Here is a 20,016-nt window from a genome sequence, read left to right on the forward strand (position 1 = left end):
TGATGGAGAAAAATGGGAGAAAAAAGAAGGTTCTCGCAAACGAGCTTTTATCGCGAATTTCGAATTACCGAAGAAAACATATTTTTTCATCCTCCGTGAAATATATCGGGACCTCATTAGGTGTGTGCAGAAAACCATTAGTTTTTCCGTCCGAGTCGGTTTCCGTTTTGAATCATTATTATTAGCGTCATCCCTTATTTCTGAAAAAGTAAAATTGTAAATATGAATTTACACTTATCGTACAAAGACTACGAAATAAATTGTCACAACATATCGTGCGTTTCGTGGTTTCTGTAAAAGTTCTTTCGCAAATTTAGTTTTTTTTGTTTTTTTCTTAACTTTTCGTTAACCGTGCTGCTTTTTTCCCCCCCTCGAAATATATGAGGGTCGGTATGTTTCACGAGTACAAGCGACTCGAATGACACCAAACTTTTTAGCGAGGTAATTTTTTCGTGAAATAAATGCATGGGAATGTACGGGTGTACGAGCGCGTGCTTTTCATTTACTTATTTTGTTTTCGATTTTTTTACCTTTTTTTCGCACTCAGTTTCGAAAAATGGCTTTACAGAATTTTGAGGTGAAAATCAATCGAAAGAAAACAAAAAAAAAAAAAGAAAATGTAATTTTTCATCATAACGAATACTTGGAGTTGTTTAACATACATCAGAGAACTTTTCTCGTTATTTCATTCGTTGTAGTGAGGGGCAAAAATCAAATTTAAAAATACGATGAATTGCTACACCAGGTTCGGTTTTGCGTGTATGTGTTTACAGAGGTATACGGTGTACGTAAGTATTTAATTCACACACACACACACACACACGTTTCCTTCGGAAGCATTGATGAGGAAAGAAAAAATCGCTCTACGTTTCGAGACAAGAAAGACCGTCCAGATTTGTAGCCGGGTCACGTATAAAGCGCTGAACTTTACTGCACAAGTTTTTGACGAAATCGCTTTGGGAAATCAGACGGTCTATTCTCCGTTAGAATAATGTATCATGTATACTTATGAAAAAAAAAAAAAAAACTATGTACATGTTTTAAGCGAACACGTTTCAAAGATGGCTTCTCGTCGAATTCGTTTTGGAAAAAAGATGACCTTACTGATTTGTGAAAGATGTATTTTTCAAAAGCCAGAAAATTTGGAATGCGAATTACAAAAAATAAATTGAATCGTGTTTTTTGCATGTCGCAGCAGTCAGCAATCTAGCGAACACCGAATTTGAAAATCGAGAAAAGGAAAAAAAAAAGTTTAACTTATTTTCATCGTTATGGTATAACGATTTATTACAGATAGGTTGAATTTTCATCCCCACCAAACTGCGTTCACTGCATTCCAGTTTCCACCGGTATAGCAATTCTTATTTTCTCTAATATATTTCTATTTCCCCACGAGAATTTTTCACCCAAATCTACGACATGAAACAGCCTAACCCGTGACCATGACAATATTTTTCAAAATACATTTTTCCCCACTATTTTATCTCAAAGTGCGGTCAGAGCTTTTACATGTTACGGTTTCGGCTCGGATTTCAGCTGCAGAGTGCATCGCGTTTCGCATTCGTTGGTATGCAGAAGCTTACACATGTAAGTGTGTATAACTGGACGATTTGAACAGGTCGTTTGATGTGTATTACAAGTGCACGTGCACACAGAAGAGTAATAAGTTGCCTAGGCTAACAAGTAACCGCGAGTCAACTTGCGGGGGCGACAAATCTTTCAACATCCGTTTAAAACCGTTCCCTTTTGCACACCCACACGTACGCACCGGTCGCAAACAAATACGTCTGAAGCTTCGCGAGAGTAAAGAGGAGAAGCGAAGTTACACCTACCGAGAAGTTTTCCCAACTCAACGGTCCGTGATGTTGTCCCAAGTATAATTAGCGAATTTACCTCTCCAACTACACTTTATATCAGAAAGATTATTAAACGTCTTACCGTACGACGATGATCGTTGCGATAAAGAAAAAGAAAAGCAAAAAAAACAAAGTTGCGGGGGGTGAATTGAAACGAGAGAAAAAAAAAAAAAGAAGATTGTTCGAAATTCATTCGCCCTTGCAAATCTACCTCCTCCGTTCACCCCTTTTTCTTTGCCGGTCTGTCGTTTTATTACCGATTTTCCGAGTATTTGGAAGTTTCTTTCAATTGTTAATTACTTATTTGTTCTTCGGCTTTGTTTTTTTTTTTTTCAAGTTTTAAAATTGTTGTACGCTCGGGTTGGACGGTATTTTTAGTTAGCTGGGATATTAGATAGATTAGGATCGAGGGTAATAATCGATATAACGAAGGTTTGTACCGGTTGCATTATAAGTCGTTGATGGTTGGTAGTCGGTTCGTTGGTTGGTAAGTCGGTTAGTTCGTTCGTTCGCCTTTCTCTAAATCGGTGTCACGCAACAACCCCTAGAAGTTTCATAATTCATGAAATTAATTGAATTAGTAAACAGTCGCGTGACGAGACGGCAATAAGAATCGAAACCTAATAGGTGATGTTGAGCCGAGATGAAAGCTAAATGTGGTCTATTTTATTGTAATTTTTTTTTTTTTTTTTTTTTTTTCTGCCCCTGTTTTCGCTCCGCCGAATCACGTGGATCTGAAAATTAGGTAATGACAAATGTTAGAATATGCAAGAAAAAATCCGAACCAAAGTAGGTGTAATTACTCACTGGTCCTCCGCTCACGCTCATGCGGATACAAAATTTTACCCAATCACGCGTCTCCCCTGATTCTCCTGTAATTCGAACGTCGCGATATCGTATCACGTGTAACAACCTACTACGGGCGAAAGAACGAAAACCGTAAGTGGATTAGAATAAATTATTGAGCGTATGAATTTTCATATCATCGTCAGATTCGACGTCGCAACGGTGTACAGGTATAATTTGAGGTACGCGGAATATTGCGAAATAAAATTAACACACCTCGACAATTTCACAAACGGTAGGCAGACCTTTTCATTCGTTCGAGGTATACGAATATTTCCGCGGAGGAAACGACGGCGATAAAAACAAACAAAAAAAAAATGAACAAATTAATGAATGGAGAGAGAGAGAGAAGAAAAAAGTGAGAGCTAGGGAACAAAGGGGATGTGAGTTTCTTTATAAATTAAATTATTTCATTCAGGACATTATCGTTGATAACAAAAGTCGATGTGAACAGTTCTCCCCGTTCCCTCCCCCTCTTCACCTTTTATCCAAACAGTTTGATGTCGTCGGAAATGGGGCTGTTAGTTTGTTCAACAACCCATCGCGGCCTGGTACGTAAATATTACTAATTATTCATTTAACTTTATCTCATCGAATACGCCCTCTTTCCTTGTAGTCGCTCTTGCTGCCGTTCAAAGATATTCAGCTCATCATAAATCTTTAATATCGATTTATACCTAATGGCTTTAACAGCGGTAGGTATATAAACTGCATTTGTATGTACGTATGTATAGCATATGTACGTACATCGTACACACACCGACACTTCGACGGATGTACATCATTATTCCTGACTTTTTGTCTCCTTTTTGCTTTCCCAGCTCATTCTTTTTCCTTTTTTTCAACACGCACATAAATTAATCTACGCCTCATCGATTAATTATCGCACTTTTGTTACGTTTTTTTTTTTTTTTTTTTCCATTTTTCACTGTACTAATTTTTTCCACACACATATATAATAATATTTATATATATAGTTGGATTTATGATGAAATTATATGATTTTATTGTTACTAAATCTACGAAGTGTATATATATATATGTATACATGTATATACATACAAATGTATACATTAGGCCATATACATAGTTATACACTATTCATTATTGTTATTATCATCATTATCATTATTCTCCTCCTCCCTCTCCTCGTTATTATTAGTACTGTTATAAATATGCATAGATAAATTATAATAACTAAATTATGATACCTACGAGAGTGACGCGTACAATGATTGATGGTTCGATCAATTATATTGAAGCTTTTTTTTTGTTTTCTTTCTTTTACCTGCATAACGGAGAATATTTAAACACCGAATCACGTGTGTGTATATGTTTATATATATTTATATTTCATTCATTGATTTTCTGTTTCTCTTTTATCTATATATACGTATAACATATATAGTACAAGGGATCTTTGGTTCTTTTTATTGGATTATTTTTTTTTTTTTTTTGTCTCTGTAGAAAGAACTTTTCGAGTGGGTCGTGGAGATGTATCCTGCACATATTTCGTCAACGTCCATTTTCAATCCTCGTGTGTTCGGTTATTTTCGAACTTATTTTTTTTCTCGCCTCCAAATTTCGTTACCCTGTGCAGATATCATGGGTTAAACCATAGATATATGTTAAACGCACGTCTACGTACAAACTTTTTACCGATCTTCCAATTCATCCTCTTTCCGTCTACGGTTTTTCTCGCGTTCTGATTAATTTTCAATTTTTATTTTCTCTATTTTTTTCCATTTTTCCCTCATCCACTGGGGCCGCATCTCTTACGCATAGTTGATTAATTAATCAAGACGCGGCTCGGGGTAATACCCTACATCGTAAATATATATGTAGAATGGAGCTACTATATTTGCATACAAATGTAATTATGTACTACCTGCCAAAGTATAACTATACATACATACATAAGTGAAGTGTACACGTGTACGTATAGGTACATTGTACTTATTTAATCAATTATTACGCGTATACATACCGGCATGTACAATGATAATAAAATGAAAGCGTCGAATTTCGTCAAATTATCTGAGGAATAATTACATCATCTTATTCACATGAAAATCTCACTATAATTATTTAATACATGTATGTATACACATATATTATTATGTATAGTATATACGATATTTGATAACGATCATGTTATTTTTATTATACGTATATAATTAGTATATATATATGTATATAGCTGTGATATAAATTATACATGGTATCTAGATTACAATCCTTCATTACATATATGTTATGTATATAATATTGTTGGTACGTGTGCGTTTTTTTTTTTTTTTTTTCTTTTCAATTTTTGTGTATTTCGTTTTCTTTTTTATTGTTCATTTTTATTCATATTTTTGCTCTTTTAGAATTTTCTGCTAATATTTTGCGTCGACAAAAAATATCATTATTATATTACTTTTTCATGCGTATGTATATTACATGGTAATATTACGTAACACTCGGCACAATTGAACAAAAAATCGAAGATCATATGAAGTTTCCTTTCAGGTTCTTATTTCCATCAAGATATATCCGTAGAAATATTTTTCCGATCGCGTCCGATCCGTTTCTCGCGATATGGATTTTCTCAGGGAACGAAATTTCGGTGATTTCACAATTGTGGAGAGCGTTCGATCATATGAACATATACATACGGCTACGTTAAATATCATCTTAATATAATATTCCATATTAAAAAGCACGTAACGATCAGATATGTTATTTTCATTATTTATCTATTAATTTTTTTTCCACTTTAAATATTTCAACAATTTTTTGTCCCCTTTTTTTTTTTGGTTGGTTTCAAAATTCTTCAAATTTATTTATTATTAACGTTTTACTTTACAGGAATTTATTCATTTATTTACAAATTATGTATTACCTAATCTATTTCATTTATCACAAAGCTGCAATCGATATATGCATCGTATTATATAAATAAATAATTTTCTTTCTTCGTTCGATAAAACTTCGTTTATTTTTCTTTCTAACTTCTCTGCCGTTTGCAATTTTTACTCGATATCAAACGAACCTTTCGCGATACTGTCAATTGATAACTAGGAAGTAGAACGATTAAAAAAAAAAAAGCAACGAAAGAAATCCGGTAGGAAGATGCGCGTAATCAAAAGTATTACGTACCTGTTTCATCGTAATGATAATTCAAGACTTAGTTCATCGTTGGATTAATCATAAAAAAATATCTATTCCAATCAATGGCCTACCATATAAATATAAATGTCATTATTATTATCATTATTATCCTCAATATTATCATTATTATCATCAATGTTATCATTATTGTTGTCTCTTTTATCGTTAGTACATATCATGATATTTTCGTAATTACTATTAAACAAAGAAAGTTTTTAAACAATTAAAAAAAAAAAATATCGCAAGCAACCCAAAAACTTCAAAATTTGAAATGTATATTCAACATCGTAAATGAGTATGTATATCGTTATTATAATTACATATATACCTACGTACCGCACACGTACTTTCTGTACACGTTTTTTTTTCACTATCCATTTATTACATTGGGATCTTACACCAGTTATTTGATTTCAATGAGTTCGTATAATATAACCACGCTTCGAACCACCGTGATGATATTTCTTTCCGGAATGAATATTTTTTTTTCTTCCTTCTTTTTTTTTCAGTACAATTACATTACATACCTACACGTGTATAATATGTAAATTTTATTCTTCATTACGACGCTATTGATTGTCTCTTTGTCACGACGAATTTATTTTATCGCGTATTCGTTTATCCTCATTTCTTTTTCTTATTTTCTTTTGTTGCCGTTAATCGATAATTTGTTAATTCTTTACATCGTCATTAGTTCGTTATCAAATTTAATTTTTTTTTTTCTCTTTGTTCCTAGTTAATTAAATTAATTTCTTTATAAGAATAATAACTCCTGCATTTGGGTTCCCGTTAGGGGAACCTTAGACATAGATACATGTATTTGGATTAATTTCTCTTTTATGTATATTATATTATAGATGGATAATTTTTTTCACGGTAAAGGCAGTAGACCGAAAAATGCCAATAATCCAAACACCAATGGAAAATACGGCCTCAGTAGGGAACCGCTGCCTTGAACTGCAACACCAAATCGTATAAAAATTTACGTGACTCATCCAATTTCATATGATAATTGAATTCCGTTGAAAAATTTGCTTCGCGAAAAACGAAAGAATTCATTGTGTTTTCGTTTGTTTGATCTGATGTATTTGTTTTTTTTTTTTTTTCTTGTCCATTGAAAATTTTCCCCTCTTTCAGTTTTTGCGCGAACAAAGTGCCGCGAGTATTTCGGAAATTGATTTTCTATTAATAACGCGGGACGGCTCACGTAATATATGAGTGCAATTTATATATTAAATTCAAAGGTAAAACGTACACATCTATACATAACGTTTTTGTTGCAGCACGAAGCTATTCCTAGCCTTTTAGGAATATCGAAAATCAATGAGGCAGAGAATATTATAGCGCGAACGCCGCACGCTGCAAACTTTTGGAAACGATGCGAATACCGTACCGCCAATAATCCGTCGCGGACGATAATCTCCGAAAAATCTGTCGGGAAATTATTATTTTTCCTACCCTAGTTCGGTGACAAAAAAAACAATTTAATAAACAAAAATCAACGAATTCTTCGTCTTACTCACAATGTGTATAACAACTTTCAAAGGGAGTATGATTTTTTAGTGAAATATTCCACTGCGAGTTATTGATAAGCGGAAGAAAAATTGAAAGACACAAAAGAAAAGAAAAGATACTCGTCACGAAGCTTTTAAAATATTATTTCCAACGAACATGTGTACGGACGTCGTGCGCTTCGAATGAACGACGACGAGGATGAAAGAGAAAAAGAAAAAAAAAAAAAAAAAGGGAACGTTCGCTGTGAATTTTGCTCTCAATATTGTAATCCGGAAGGCGATTTATATCGCGACTTAGCGTACGGAACAAAGCGAAAAATAACGCTTCATCGGCAGTGAGGACATCAGATGCGAAATGAAAAAGCACATCGATTAAATAAAAAATTAAACAATGATTGTTTCGCGTAGATTCGGAGATTTTTCGAAGTTTTTTTTCTATCGTCCGAAGCATTCGGCTACAGATACGGAGTGTGCGCTACGAAATTTTCCGTAGAAATTGAAACTTTAATTAGCTCGTCCGTGATGCAGAGCTTTTACACGAGCCTTTCTATCTAGAGAAAATTCGAGCCATTTGTGCACGTAATGTAAGCGCAAATTCTATGCTCAAGGATTTCTAGTGACTTTTTTTTTTTCGCTACAGCTTTTATCGCGTAGATCCTCGGTGATCGAGCTGTAATCATTTGGTACGAGCTTTTAATTAATTCTTAAATTAAATTTCGAGTAATCGGTGGAAATTCACGTCTATGTGGTACGTCCGTGTACGCGTAGGTATTTCAACCACCGCTGTGTTTTGGGTATAGCATCGAGTCTGCGTATCCCGCGTAATCAAAGAACAATTACAGAGTTAAAAATTAAAAGGAAAATAAACTGCTCGGGAAAGTTGGGGGAAAAAGCTTCGCGCCACGTTGCTGCAACGTTTGTCATAAATTACGGACATCTGCCGCGAAAAAACGAACTCATTCCGTGATGCACCACATGTCACGCGAGCCCAAAGTATTCAAAATGTAAAATAGAACTCGAAGAAAGAGAAGAAAATAGGATGGACACCGAGAAAAACACGAAATAAAAATATTATCAATTTTTGAACAGAGGAGATCCCGTTTCTACTTTACCATATAATTTCGGCGCGCCATATGTGCAGGCTATGCGAAAAATGAAATGAAATTTTTTTTTTAATTCTCGTTATAACGTGAACCCAGAATAATTCTGAAACGGTTTTGGTTTTTTTTTTTTTTTTCGAGAGTCGAGTCCCCGCAGACAACTTCGTGATTTTACCGAAGTATACGTCGTACGCTACACGTGTACATATATATTTATATAGATGTATGTGAGCAATACATATAATATACGTATACTGAGTACACCATGGAGATTCAGCCGACACGGTTTTGAAGCTGTTTTACCTACCTGCAGTGCTCTTTCTCTGAATAAATTTAAACGAAATGTCATGAATAAATTTTCAACGTGAACTACTGGAATCTCTTGATTCTGATTAAGTCATAAACCACGTATGTATACGTGTATCATATTACGGAGAATTCATGCGGTTTTGATTTTTTATCTCTTCCATGTTTTACCTTATACTTTCTCTTTGCCTTTTTCAGTCGTGAAAGAGCGCGGATCGTACGAAAAGATCTCGCGGTGAAAGAGACCGAAATAAGGGCAAAGAAAACTGGCAAAGAATTCCGCCAGACGTTCGTCAAATTTAAGACCGATCGAAAATTCACATAAACGAGGCCACGAACGCATCTCTGAAATCTCGTAGCCGAGTAACACGGATTATACGGAAAGCGCGTCAGCGGTAGCGTTGTCTGAAAAGCGAGCGATTCGTTCGGAAAAAAGTAGTCGGCGCGAATTCCGTCTCTGCGAAATTTTTTTCACCCGGTCAGAGACAGTTCGGAACCACGAAATATAGTGGAAGTGGAAAATAACGAGTTGCGAATTCCGTATCTGCGCTGCGATCGATTTCGCGCGAACGCAACTTCGGTCCGAACCAAACTTCCTCCTCCGAAAATCATGGACACGAATAAACGACGATTCGGCGCACGCGTAACGGAAGAATAATTTCGTCGAAAATTTTCGAAAACAGGGATGCGAGCAAATGGAATTTTTTCTCTCTTCCAACTTACCGTAAACTTGCGTCTCCCGTTGGTCTATGAGCGGTTCGCTGACGGGACGACTGGATTGCACCGTCGCCTCGCACCTTTACGAACGATCGGTCGGGGTGCCAGAACAAAGAGTCGTAAAGGTAATAAAACGGCGACGTGAAATTTTCGAACCGCTCGATAAATCGAAGCTAAAATTCTCACCTGACGTTTATTTTGCCATCGGTGAGATGATGGGGACCAACTTCTAACCGAAGTCCCGAAACCGACGACACCAAACCGTGCTGTTGTATCATCGCTTCGTAATCGGGATGCACCTGAATTCATGGGGAAAGAGACAAAAAAAAATTTGTTTCAGAAAATATTCGAAGAATTTTATTTCGATGCATCGATACACGAATTCGACGCACGGTATTTTTGACCATGAACGTTTGTGAGATGATCGAAAAATTGACGAAAAAATACTCTAGGAGACCAAAAGCTGGTTGGGACCGGTCTACGTATACATATAGTAATAACTAGCTGCCTAATTTTCATCGAAAACGTTAACAGCTCCGCTGCAACGTTCAGGAAATTAATGTTTTCCTCATTTCCATCTAACTTCCGGTTTTTCAGTTGCTCTCGTGCCCTAATCGAAATCAACTTCACGTTTATATTTCAAGCCCGGTATACACGGTATGCTGGGAGCTCAACTCGTTCCCGATCATTCGAAACGACAACTAGCGTTGATTTGATTATCCCGATAATCGAGAGAGAGCGGAGAAGAAAAAAAAAAAAAAGAAACAAAATTACAAATTGACAAAAAATAAAAAGAAAATCCAACTCTCGTCTGGTTCCACTATCTCTGCGGATTACTTCAAAGCTCCCCATGCAATATCGCAATTACTGCACTGGGCCGATCGTTGTACGTGTAATTAGTAGATGATTAAAATACCTAATACTACGAATGTGAAATTATTATTTTTTTATTTATTTATTTTTTTTTTCAAACACCTCAATAATCTCACAATCCGACGTATCATTGTGCTGATAATTATCGTTACTGCTTATGGAATTTCGTTCGGATAGGTGATGAGAAACGTGCATTATACATTAACGATGACTGATACATGATAATTATCTCGTGCGCGACGTTAACGAGAGTATTTTAATCCCGCAAAGCGACGAGCTTTCGTGACAATCGAAGAGGGAGAGATAGGGGCGGATAGAATTTCATTGCAGTCGGTATGCGGGTACGGAATTGAGAGAGAAAAATGAAAGAAGAAAAAAAAAAAGGGAAAAAGGGTCGGTTGGGTCGTTGGAGTTAAAGCCGGTTCTGCAGGTATTCCATACGTAACGCGGTGGAGCAATTAGCGAAAGATTATGAGACACATAATAATCTTTCGGCTGCCGGGTTCGCGTTGCAACAAGTGAGCGAATAAACGGGACGCCGGATTCATCGGTTTTTTCTTTTTCGTAACTTTTCTTTTTTTTTTCTTTCCACCCTCTTTTCGAATGACTTTGTTTTATTATTCCATTTTTCCGGGCAGTCAATTCCTCGTCGCAAATCACGGCTAATTTTTTCGATGATTGGAAAAAATAAAAAAGTCAGAGTAATTTCGGTCGAATTTTGAAGTCGTCCGGATCGGCAAAGAGAGCGGAATCAAATGAAGAGAAAAAAAAGAGAGAATTATTTTTGCTTTCGTTCGTCAGGAACTTCATGCAACGAAGATGGAGATGTGCGACGCGCCGGCCCGATTGAGCAATATTTGTGGGAAATTTGGCGTAAAAATAGTTGAGAAAATTTCGCATTAAGAGGAGGGAGTTTCTAGGGGACATCCGATGTACGGTGCAAAACTTCGACGTTAAATTTGCCAAAGTTTCCAGCGGGAACTTAAAACCGTTCGACGTATACGTACAACATAAAACCAAAAAGTCGAAGACCTTTTGGATGAGGCAGCGCGGTAGTGGTTTGTATTTAAATCTCATCCACTATTGAATACTTCGGATTTATTATCATACAGCCTGAAAACTCGTCGGAGGATTATCGAAGATCAAAACTTCAGCCAACTTCATATCAATTATCAACCGAAGATTATGGTGAAAGTTGAAGATGCACGCGCTCTCAAGAATCGAAAATAAGTTATAGGCTGTATCATAGAAATTCAAAATTCGGAAAAGAAAGAAGAGAAAAAAAACGCATAACGAACCATTGGTTCTATCCCCGACGATTTTTTCTTTTTAAGATACTTTTTTATTTTATCTGCCCGAAGATGGAAGAAGAGATCAGACGTCCGAGTAGGTATACTTGTATATATACCTGCGGGTTATTCACGACTTTCTTTCCAGTTTTTCCCCCGATACTCTATTTTTATTTTTTCATTTTACTTTATTCCTTCTTGTTTTTTTTTCAAACCTTATCGAACCCTCCCCCCCCCCCGTCGTTTCATATACCTGAAAAAGATTTCCTCGAAGCAGGCGACTATCCGTCAAGCCACTTATTTCGATTTCTTTGACCGTATCGACGTGACTCGAGATTGGTCAGTCCATCTCGCGACGTTGGGAAAATTGTTTGAACTTTTGGAAAATGGGTTCTGTCCCTCATCGACCGTTCGCCTCCCGCCTCTCTTTCCATATTCCCTGAATACATTCTGACTCCTTATATCTTTTTTACATATGTATGTGTGACGTATGTAATGATAAATCCGTAAGAAGGAACCACGGCGCGAATCAAAAGAAATATTTCGCCCCAATTTACCCGGCTGAAATATCATCATTATCGTTGTTAAAACAAGCGTTTTTTTTTTTTTTTGTTTTTTTTTTCGTTTCCACTCCCTTTTATCCCGCTTATTTTTTTATTCCCCTAAAATACTCGGGCATCTTTTATAGTCTTCGGGGTGAGCGAGCTTATGGAATCTGTGCGGAAAGATCCAGGGATCAAGGATCATCATTTTTACTCCTGCGGTTGTTGCTGATCCTGCAACACCTTATATATACAGGGTGTACAGCGAAAGGGTTATTTTCGCTTTACAGCAACTGTTTTCATTTATATTATATACTTCTAATATCGTATCCATGTACAGCAGGTATATCCGTACGTATATATTTTTCAGGTTGGCGTGCCAGTTTGATATTAGAATCACCGGGGGTTGCGGTTCATAACCAACCTCCTTTATTCAACGATCGCACATATATCGACGTCCATGATAAAATTATACAGCTCTAATATCTATGTATGTGTATATTTATGTATTTTCTACGTTACCGAGTCACTCTGCACTCGAGTTACGTACACATGTAGTACATCGCGTACACCCATTTACGATAACATAATTTCATCGGTGATAATGAAATATCGAAAGGAAATTCTACGATCCCCAATAATACCTATTTTACAAACTAAACGTTCGCGTAGCGAAACATTCGATTAATTTGTATACAACCGATCACTTATCGTTAAACTTTTGTATCCGTTACATTAACTGATTCTCTTTCCACAAACAATGCCCGGGAGGAGAAAATTTGCTTGCACGTTACCCCTGGAGAGCCGGTATGGATATTACACTCGATAGAATAACGAACGGTGAAACGACGACCGAACGAATGAAAAATAAAAAAACGTTTCACCGGTTTTCGACATTCGCCGCACAATTTCATACGACATAGAAAATTTACTTCCGTTTAATTTCTCCTCGACGTCGCGCGTACCGGTGTACAATAATTAGAAACCAACAGTCCAATTACCACTGTAACCGGGTCTAATTAATCAACGGATGAATCGAGCCGCAAAAAGTGAAGGAAAAAGGCGAAATGGAAAAAAAAAAAACAGCTTCGTTTGAAAAAGAGCGGTCGAGCAGGAAGGAGATTGAGAGAAAAAAGACGCGGGAGACTTACGAAGAAATTGCGGGGGCGTTGGGGGCTAAAGGGGGGGGGGGGGGGGGGGGGGGCGAGAGGGCAGCTGCGAGGAGTAAGGGGATTTGAAAATTCTCCGCTGCAAATCCGAGTTTAATAAGACGCAACGTCGTCAGAATATTTAATAATCTCACAGCAATCAGTTGGAGTCGTCGCCGTAGTCGTTTGGTACGGGGAGCTGAGTAGCAACATACATACACACGTATAATGTATATATATATATATACATATGTATAACTCGGGCGTTCGCGAATCACGTTGACGAGTGACTCTTTTCAGATCGTTTAAGGATTTACTAACTGACGCCCCCGTCGTCGTCATTAGGCACGAGGGAGTCACGTGTATGAGTCGTTCGCGCGAGGGTGTTCGCGTACACATAAGTATACACGTACATTATGTATATGTAACAACATGCAGACGCACGCACGCACACAAACCGAGTTTCACGCACACGGGAGAGGGTGCGAAGCGTCGACGGGGGGAGGGGGGGGGGGGCGTAGGCGAAAGTTCTGGACTTGCAAGTGCCGTGAGAAAAGGTGGTTGATGAACCAAAGCTCAGTTCCAATTAGCGAGGGTGAAAAAATACGGCAGGTAGACAGTTTAATTTATGCGGAAAATCTGGTCTCACGATTCTTACGCATCCCATCGGCTTATACGTTTTTCCCATATCCTATCTCGTTATTACACGGGATTCCCCATAACCCGATAACGCGAACCCCTGTCCCCCGTCATAATTCCAGAGTCTTTGATCTCGAGTTGGTATGCTAGTAACAAAAAAAGGGGGTGGAAATTTCATACTATTTGCACGCGTATAATATACCCACAGATATTTCACATTGCCAGAGTTACGTACTTGCAACGGGATTAGTTCAATTGCCTAATTTCCTTAAAATTTTGAATAATTAACCAACGCTGATTGTAATTGATTCAACAAATTGATTAATGTACAGAGTGAAAGGGGAACCGAGGTTAGACGAAAGAATTTCATATCGAGGGAGAGCAGAGGATCCAAGGATAATGAGAATCAACAATTTACAGACATCAAGGGATGTGTATGTAACGGCGAAGAAGATGTTGCCGATCATTATCGTATCCGAAATGTAATTCGGTACGGAAAAATACATTTTTGGTTTTATGAAATTTCTCTCCCTTTTTACCCTCCGACAGTCCAGAAACGAGGGCCTATCTAAGCCTCGTTAAATTCAACGGAAAAAATACAACCAACGAAAGCGAATTGTAAGACAAGAATTGTTTTCAACGAAAGTAACGAGACCGAAAAACGGAATCAGAAAAAAATTCAAGAGCGGCGTTTGATGAAAATCGGGAGAAACGAGCGTGGGTGAATGTATGGAGGAAAAAAAAAAAAAAAAAAAAAAGAAAGGAACGAACGAAGTCGTCATAAACTCGCACGTTGCGGGTAGAAATGTGCTGAATAATAACAGTTAATTTTAATCTCAAGGATTACGCTTGTACATATTTACCGCTATCTCCATCATGTGTTTTGAGAATAACGCGAAATATATGAAAAAAAAAAAAAAAATTATCACGGAAAGTTGGGCAAAATTTTCTTCTTTACTTTTTTTTTTTTTAAATTATATCATAATCGTGACGTATAATATGACGTGAGATATTCGTTCATTCCGAGCGTAAAATTCCAAGTTATATTGGACATCAATTTTCGATACGTATGCTACGGTGTATAATGAATATAAGGGGATGTAAATTGCACAGATTCTGTCATCTTCTTTCTTCTTTTTTCACAAAAAAAAAATTGAGATAAAAATAATGATAATCTTCTGCTGAGATTGCAATTAAAGAATACCGAATGCGGCTGTACATTAAAATTATTCGGACGAGAGATCTATGTTTCATCGGTGTGGCCTAGTTTTCCCAGATATTTTTCGGCCACCATCGTAAGTCCAGACACACGATGATCACCGATACCTGTCGGGTATGTACAACAATAAGTGTATACGTGCATCTGTTATTATCGGAATATCTGTGCGGACGGGTACCGGAATTAAAAATTGCGGGATCATCCTACGTCCGGGGAATGGCCGATGGGAGAAAAAATTTCCCTTGTTCTTTACTCCGGTTTTTCATTTTTTTTTTTTTTTATTTCCCCCGTTCCCACTGCGTTTCCGTCCGATTTTTTCTCCTCCGTGCATAATAATTCGCCGATATCGCCCAAATTATCCTCTTTCCTCCTTCTTTTTCTTTTTTATTTCTTTTTTTTTTTTTCATTTTTTTTTCCAACGCGGAGGTGAAACTCTGAACGCATCTGGAAAAATGACGGCGAGAAAATCTCCAGGCACAGCGAATTTAGGTATCCCATGACCGTAAAAGCATATAATGAAAAAGAATAACGAAGGAGATGAAAAGCTGAAAAGCAGGGAGGGTAGGGAGGATTTCTTCTTACGTAAGATCTATTTTATCGTAAGTGTGCAGCAGGAGCAGCACCCCTTGATACCCTACGGGCTCAACCGATGTTCGATCAATTTTATCGACAGGTTCGAACACCGTCGTAGGAAGCCCGTCCTGACCCAATATTTTTTCTAAACGCCGACAAGAAAGACATGAAAAAATATAACGGACCAAAAGAAAATATGCGCCCGAGTTACCCCGTACAATCTTAGAAACCGAAATAAAATTGGAAAAACAAATAAAATCGAAGAAAATCTGAAATTGTCCTGGATAATTGATTATTTCTTCTTCTTCTTCTTTTTCTTTTTTTTTCTTCTCATTACCTGTACGCCGTTGATGAACCATTTCAGACGCGCCGGTGGAAAAGATTTGCCGCTCGTGCAATTCAGAGCCAAAACGTCACCGCTGGCGTAAATCTTTTCTTCCCCGGTTATCAGAGGTCCGTCTTGCGGTAAGGCTGAAAGAGACGAGTAAGAGAAAAATTAGAAAGAAAAGAAACGATGTAAGAATTATTTATTTTCGGGAAACGAAAGTCGATACACGGTTTTGATTTTTCTCTCATTTTTACCAACGTTGTTTTGCTCGGGCGTATCGTATTTCGTATCGAGACAGTCATTGAAATATACGCGGCATATATTTAATTGGAGTACCGAATCATATCGATTATATTCTTCGAAAATTTGGGCGACGAATGCGAATAGAGTGTAATGTTCCATCGTTGGCGTTCTCCTAATTTTTAAGAACAATGTACGAGCGGAAAAAGTGCGGCAAATATTTTTATTCATCGGTTGTATAACTTTACGTATAGTTGTAAGAATTGAGAAAAAAAAAAAAAAGAAAAAAATTGCGCGTATATAACGTGGACGAAAGGTGTTTTTCAAGAATGGGGGAAAAAAAAAACTATTCAGAAAAAACGGAGAATATATAAAAAAAAAAAAAAGAAAAAAAGAATAAGAAGGAAACTTTTCTTCTCGTTCTTTGCCACCGTGTTATATAACATTATATTGTACGTACTCGCTCCGCTATTGTACGCGAAGAAAATGTTGTTGTTTTTTTTTTTGTTTTCTTTATTTCCTGTCGCAGAAGTCGCGGATTCGCAGGTAAGGCTTCTTTTTATTTATTCACTTAATTTATTTCTCATTTTTATTTTTTACTCACCTAGCCGCGTGTATATATACATATATATACATGTCCCTCACTTTTCCTCGTTACACAGCGACTCGAGGAAAGAGAAAAGTGCGTACACACTTTTTAAAGTAACATAAACCGTGCCTGACTCTCGACCGTCGAGAAGTTCCGCCCCCCCTTGTTTAACTCGGAATTTTGAAGGGAACTTTTTTCCACTTCCTTTTCGTTTCTCGTTATTAGCCTTTGTTTCGCAAGTTATTCTCGTTAGAGCCAAAGCTCGGATCCTCTCCCGCTACCCGCTGACTGTCGACGGGGCGGGGGATTCGAACGGAGTGATAATGCAAAAGCAAATCATCTGGTTTCCGTATACTCACATATCACTTCCATGTGAGCTTCGCCGTGTGCCGAAGGAAAACTTGGAGCTTCCGCGCTCACTTCGCATCGGTAAAGACCGCTCGTACGGAGACCGACGTGTTTCAAAAAAACTTGCTGACTGTCCGACATGTGAGACTGGAAGAAAAAAAAAAAAAATTGATCACCAATCACCCCTTCCGCTTTTTTTCGAATTTACCGTTCGACGAGGTTCGCTTATTGTTAGTTTTCGGGGGAATTCGGGACAACGAAATTAAAATTTCTCCAAAGAATTTCACGTGCGATTTTTCTCTGTGCCCGTAAATCCAGCTCGTCGCAAAACATGGGTGCATAGGCGGGGTGGAACAGGCGGGTCTGAGAAAACAGGAAAAAAACTGATCGCGTGTACTCCCCGGAACTTAGTAGAAATAATAATAATAATAATAATAATAAATCGCAATAATGATAAGCAGCCGGGGTTTAATTATACAAAATAATTTCATTTTACTCGTGCGCTCGAGTGTTCGGTGCAGAAAAACGACATCAAAGTTACCGGTTATTATATCCCATGCAAACCCCGACCTTCCCTACTCCCCTGTACAACATAGAATATTTTTCACTCTCCCAACTGAAGTGGCAATTGAAAAGACAAGCACGATCGAATCTTTTTTTTCTTTTTTTTTTTTTCCACTACCTCATTTTCAGTTTCATTCAGTTCATTTTTGTAAAGTCTAACTGGGGGTCGTATAAAACACCGTGATTCGACGCACTTCCAAGTCACATACACAACTTTTAAAACGTACGATGCCGGATGCTTTCCACGTTCGAATTAGTCGCGTGCTTTTTTTTCCTTATTTTTATCCTCCGGCTACTTTTCCGCACAGAGTGGGGGTGCGCGCGTGTACTCGTGAGTGATCTGTACCCCACGGGGACTCGATCGTTCGAAAAATGAACGATCGAATTCAAATCGTTCGGATGTGAGTTGTAGCGTTTTGTAGAAAAAAAAAAAAAAAAAAAAACAAAATGGTGTGACATTTGTCTTAGAATTTTTTCATTGAACTTTTTCGATAAGTTTGGTTTGGTTTTTTTTTTTTTTTCGAAAAATTTTCTCGCGCCAGTCAATGCGTTGTGTACATCGTAGACGCTCTGCGTAATCGAAAACATGTATTATGAATATTAAAAATCGAGTTAATTTAATACAAAAAAAAAAAAATATATACAGAGGTGCTTTTCAATTTTCTGCAATCACGGGACGTTCACTCGGTGGGAATTAGACGGCTTGTTAAACCAGAAGTCGTACAACGGTGGGAGGACTCGTTGGCCGTGTAGAGATAGAATTGGATTTGTTTCGACTTTCAGTAAAGATTCTTTTTTCTTTTTTCGTTATTATTTTCCTTTAGCTTTTCAGCTCCGTTATCAATGATTATTTATTTATTTTTTTTTTTCATCCTCTGCTTTTGATCCGTGTTCTCCGTTCTTCAACGTGGTATATACGGCGAGTCATACGCCCGGAGGACTGCGAACAAAACGTAGTGCGCACTGCACAGCAGCTGTATTTGGTACAAATGAAATATTCACTTGAGCTTCAAGCGAGTAAATTGATTTTCAGTATCTGCTGATCCCGCAGCAGCATCAAACCGACGTATACTATTCTCTGAAACTGTATATTCATTCGTTCTCTACTACCCCTGTAGATGCCACTCAAGGATTAATCAATCTTTCAGGATTTTAACGTCAACTTGCAATTTCGCTATAGCACGGTATTACTGTTTTATATCGAGCTATAGCGCAGTAGAGAATTTCCTTTAAATAATGCGATAGAATGATCAGGTAGACGATTTTTGAGTGCGATGAGAAAAAATTCATGGATGAATAATCGACGAAAAAGTTACCATAAATCTCAAGTGAATTCAATCAACGGATCCGAGTTCCCGAGGACTAACTACATCGGATATCAGTCGCTCAAACGATTGTAAAAATTTGATTTTCGATCCCGAGCAATTTTACCGATAGATTGATTTGGGTTGCGGATTCGGATTCCCGAAATCAAAATACACAAAACTGTACACCATAAAGAAATTCGAAGCTTGGCGTTTCTTCGACATGGGGTGGAAGATTTGAAAAATCGAGATGGAAACATCGTGTATTACTCTTCCCTACTTGCAGATCGATAGGGTGAACTTTGTCAATTAAAAACAGCATCTTAATTTTCAATAATGATAATAATCGAACCTCCTAAATTCACATGTTCCAGATTTACAGTTTCTTTCACGGTAACGGAGAGACAGCGTTCGAGGGTGAATAATAGTGGGACAGAATGAAAGATAGCGATTACCACACGAAAGAGACATAGTTAGAAAGAGTTTTGCCGAATACATAAATATAGTAAGAAAATCGGAAGACGGTCCCGAGGGTGGTACAGAGAGAGAGAGAGAGAGAGAGAGAGCTGTTCGACTCAACGTACGAAAAATAGTACAGTAAAAATGGCGGTTGGGTAACCTCCGTACGCTTTTGTCGGAGGACGAATGTAACTTTCTTCGGAATTTAGTGATCCAGAGAATTGTCAGGCATACCACGTAGGAGTCATTATGTCTGTCGCGCGACGCGCGCCGTACCCCGCGTTCCATAGTTATCCATTTCTCTTGACATTTTTTTTTTTTTTTTCCCCCTCCCCCCTCCCATTTTCCGCCCACAGGTATATCCGTCGCCCGATACTCGACTCGCCTCGTCCCGTTGCGACGCTGA

At 37.6% G+C, this 20,016-nt stretch overlaps 1 protein-coding gene across 1 annotated transcript in view; it reads right to left on the reverse strand.

Moving 5' to 3' along the window:
• Positions 1-3,679: 3,679 nt before the first annotated feature.
• The window catches only part of LOC105686939, a 115,024-nt gene continuing 98,687 nt past the window's right edge, over positions 3,680-20,016 (reverse strand). The window contains exons 7-11 of the mRNA XM_048659035.1: positions 17,295-17,430; positions 16,116-16,249; positions 9,682-9,794; positions 9,502-9,575; positions 3,680-6,815 (exon numbers count right to left, since the gene is read on the reverse strand). Coding sequence (XP_048514992.1) covers positions 6,730-6,815; positions 9,502-9,575; positions 9,682-9,794; positions 16,116-16,249; positions 17,295-17,430 — 543 coding nt within the window. The 3' untranslated portion in view covers positions 3,680-6,729. The remainder of the gene's footprint in view (positions 6,816-9,501; positions 9,576-9,681; positions 9,795-16,115; positions 16,250-17,294; positions 17,431-20,016) is intronic.

Source organism: Athalia rosae, chromosome 7, assembly GCF_917208135.1.
Source record: "Athalia rosae chromosome 7, iyAthRosa1.1, whole genome shotgun sequence".
Lineage (NCBI taxonomy): Eukaryota > Metazoa > Arthropoda > Insecta > Hymenoptera > Athaliidae > Athalia > Athalia rosae.